The 2,445-nt window shown below is 39.6% G+C and overlaps 1 protein-coding gene across 1 annotated transcript; it reads left to right on the forward strand.

Moving 5' to 3' along the window:
- The first annotated feature begins 283 nt into the window (after positions 1 to 283).
- LOC122090046 lies at positions 284 to 2,114 on the forward strand. Its single transcript, XM_042659880.1, has 2 exons — positions 284 to 1,187; positions 1,570 to 2,114. Exons 1-2 carry the CDS (start codon positions 693 to 695, stop codon positions 1,630 to 1,632), a joined length of 558 nt encoding a protein of 185 aa, XP_042515814.1. The 5' UTR covers positions 284 to 692; the 3' UTR covers positions 1,633 to 2,114.
- The last annotated feature ends 331 nt before the right edge of the window (positions 2,115 to 2,445 follow it).

The following is a 2,445-nucleotide window of genomic DNA, read 5'->3' on the forward strand; positions in this document are numbered from 1 at the left end:
AAAAAAACACGCTTCATGTCTGATCATGTGATGATTTTTCGTTTAGTTTTCTTTTTTTTGTAAAAGATTTTTCATCTCTGACCAGTCACCACTCCTTTATGGAATGCTTGTCCGAGTTTTTTTTTTTTTTTTTTTTTTTTTTAACATTCTATAAAACTGGCCCAGGAGACTTTATTAACTCACACAAGAGGGGAGAGGGGAATGCATGTGACAGAAGATGATTCCTAAATTACAAACCTAAAGCCTGCTCTATCAGCAGAAACTGCAATCGATGCGCTATTTACTGGATTCACATCATGTCCGAATTCCCACTCATCATTTTTATTGCGATATATTGCCGTTATTTTGAAGAATCAATCCTCACTTAAATCAGTGGATGAACGGATCACCGGATCACGGTCTTGTCGGGTCCCACCCACGCTTCAATTATTGTTAATTTCAACCCATCAGTGATCAGCGTCTCTCTCCTCTTAATCTCTCTGTATTCTTGCTGGCACCTCTGTCTTCTTCCCCTTAATATTTTCTGTTATTTTCTTCATTGTTCATACTTTGCTTCAACTCTTCCCTTTAATCACTCACGACCCACCAAGAACAGAGAGAGAGAGAGACGGAGAAAAGTAGAGTAGGGGAAACAAAGGAAGGAGTTTGAAATCAAAATTCAATCTTTTTTCTCCTTTCTTTCTGAGAATAAGATGAAGAGGGCACCTTCATCTTGTTCCATTTTGGTCTTCTTCTTAGCCCTTTTCTTTGCAATCTCAGCTTCGTCAGCAGAATCATCCTCCTCAATATACGATGTTCTGAGGTCGCATGGGCTTCCAATCGGTTTGCTCCCAAAAGGGGTTACAGAATTCAGCTTGGACGAAAGGGGCAGGTTCGAAGTTCATCTTGAACAAGCCTGCAATGCAAAGTTTGAGAATGAGGTGCATTACGATCGGAACGTATCTGGGTTTCTTAGCTATGGCCAGATCGGGGCTTTGTCTGGTATATCGGCTCAAGAGCTGTTCCTTTGGTTTCCTGTAAAGGGTATTCGTGTCGACATCCCAAGCTCCGGACTTATTTACTTTGATGTGGGTGTCATTTACAAGCAATTCTCTCTGTCTTTGTTTGAGACACCACCGAACTGCAAGGCCGTTGACTCTGATCTTCTCCTTTCAGAGAGCCGAGCCATTGCTTCAAAGATTTCAAAGGTTTAATCCATCTTCTCCACTTTCACTTCTTTCTTATTTGTGCTTGATCTTTGGCCTTTGTTGTATTTCTATTTTATGATTCGAAATTTCATGAATGAATTTGTGTCATGGGTTCCTTCCATTGTGATTTGTATGCCAACAAAATATTTTGCAGTTTCTTTTATTCCTTAGAATATGATATTCTGCAAATCTTGTATTATTTATTTACTGCTTATGGTATTTTCATTTTGGGAATTCTGATGTGGTTAATTCTTGTCGGTTCTTTTGATATGAGCATGCATGCTTACCTGCTTGATTTGATTCTTGGGTAGTGATTTATCTGTTTATTTTCCCTGGTGATTGAATCTAAGAAGCTGAATCATACCCTTCTTCTTGATTGCAGAGTCAATCCGGGAAGCTCCGTTATGAACTTGATCAGGGAGATATTGAAATTGCAGTTCTGTAAATTTGTAGGCAAGGATAATTCAAGATTCATAATAGTTCAATCAACCTGTTCTGGGACTCCTTTACCTTGCGAAGCTGTCTCAGAGAGTCTGGTTTGGTTGTTCTTATGCTTCAATGGTGTGTGCTTGCTTGCAGTATAGTACAGACTAGTTGGGCCTGCTCCTGCTGTCCTGCAGTGGCGGGAAAGGAGAATTTTGACCATGAGTGAGAGGATTATTGGTGTATGGAGTCGCTACATAGAGAGGATGAAGGCGAGACTAGGGGGCGGGGGTCTGGTCGGTCAAGGTGGTTTCAGATGATAAATATGTTGAAGGCTGTTTTACTCACTTGTGATCGTATTGTTGTTATATATAAGATAGATATTGGTGCTGGATCAAGTCACTGTAAATGCAGGTATAATCTGTCTGTAGTGTCAATGCAAGTCTTAGAATGAGGTAAGAAGTGCGTATCATTTTAGATAGAATGAAGTATAATTTTCATCTTTGCTTTTGATTCCTTTATATTGCCACCAGTCCTGTGTCATGGCCAAAGCTGCTGCTGATGATGCTGCTACTATTTCGTTCAATTCCATGACATTTTCTCCGTGTCCATCTTCTTCGTTTGCTTTGTCTACTTGAACTTTGAATTGGATTTTAGCTTCAATTGCATTTTGAGGAATGAATTCAAGGCAGTTCAATACTGATTAATGAGGAAGAAGAAAGTGACAGAGTTTTGTCTTGAAAGCAAAGTGAATGGAATTGATATTTGCTCTAATGTTTCAATCTGTAGAACCATTTCCATCCGCACTGACTGATTCTTCAAATGGGGTGGTTGA

This window comes from Macadamia integrifolia, chromosome 9, assembly GCF_013358625.1.
Source record: "Macadamia integrifolia cultivar HAES 741 chromosome 9, SCU_Mint_v3, whole genome shotgun sequence".
Classification (NCBI taxonomy): domain Eukaryota; kingdom Viridiplantae; phylum Streptophyta; class Magnoliopsida; order Proteales; family Proteaceae; genus Macadamia; species Macadamia integrifolia.

Excerpts from the sequence above, each read along its gene's own strand:
- LOC122090046 (XM_042659880.1), top strand. The coding sequence starts at position 693 with ATGAAGAGGGCACCTTCATCTTGTTCCATTTTGGTCTTCTTCTTAGCC. Across the intron at positions 1,188-1,569 it reads TTGCTTCAAAGATTTCAAAG|AGTCAATCCGGGAAGCTCCG; the intron begins GTTTAATCCATC and ends TCTTGATTGCAG.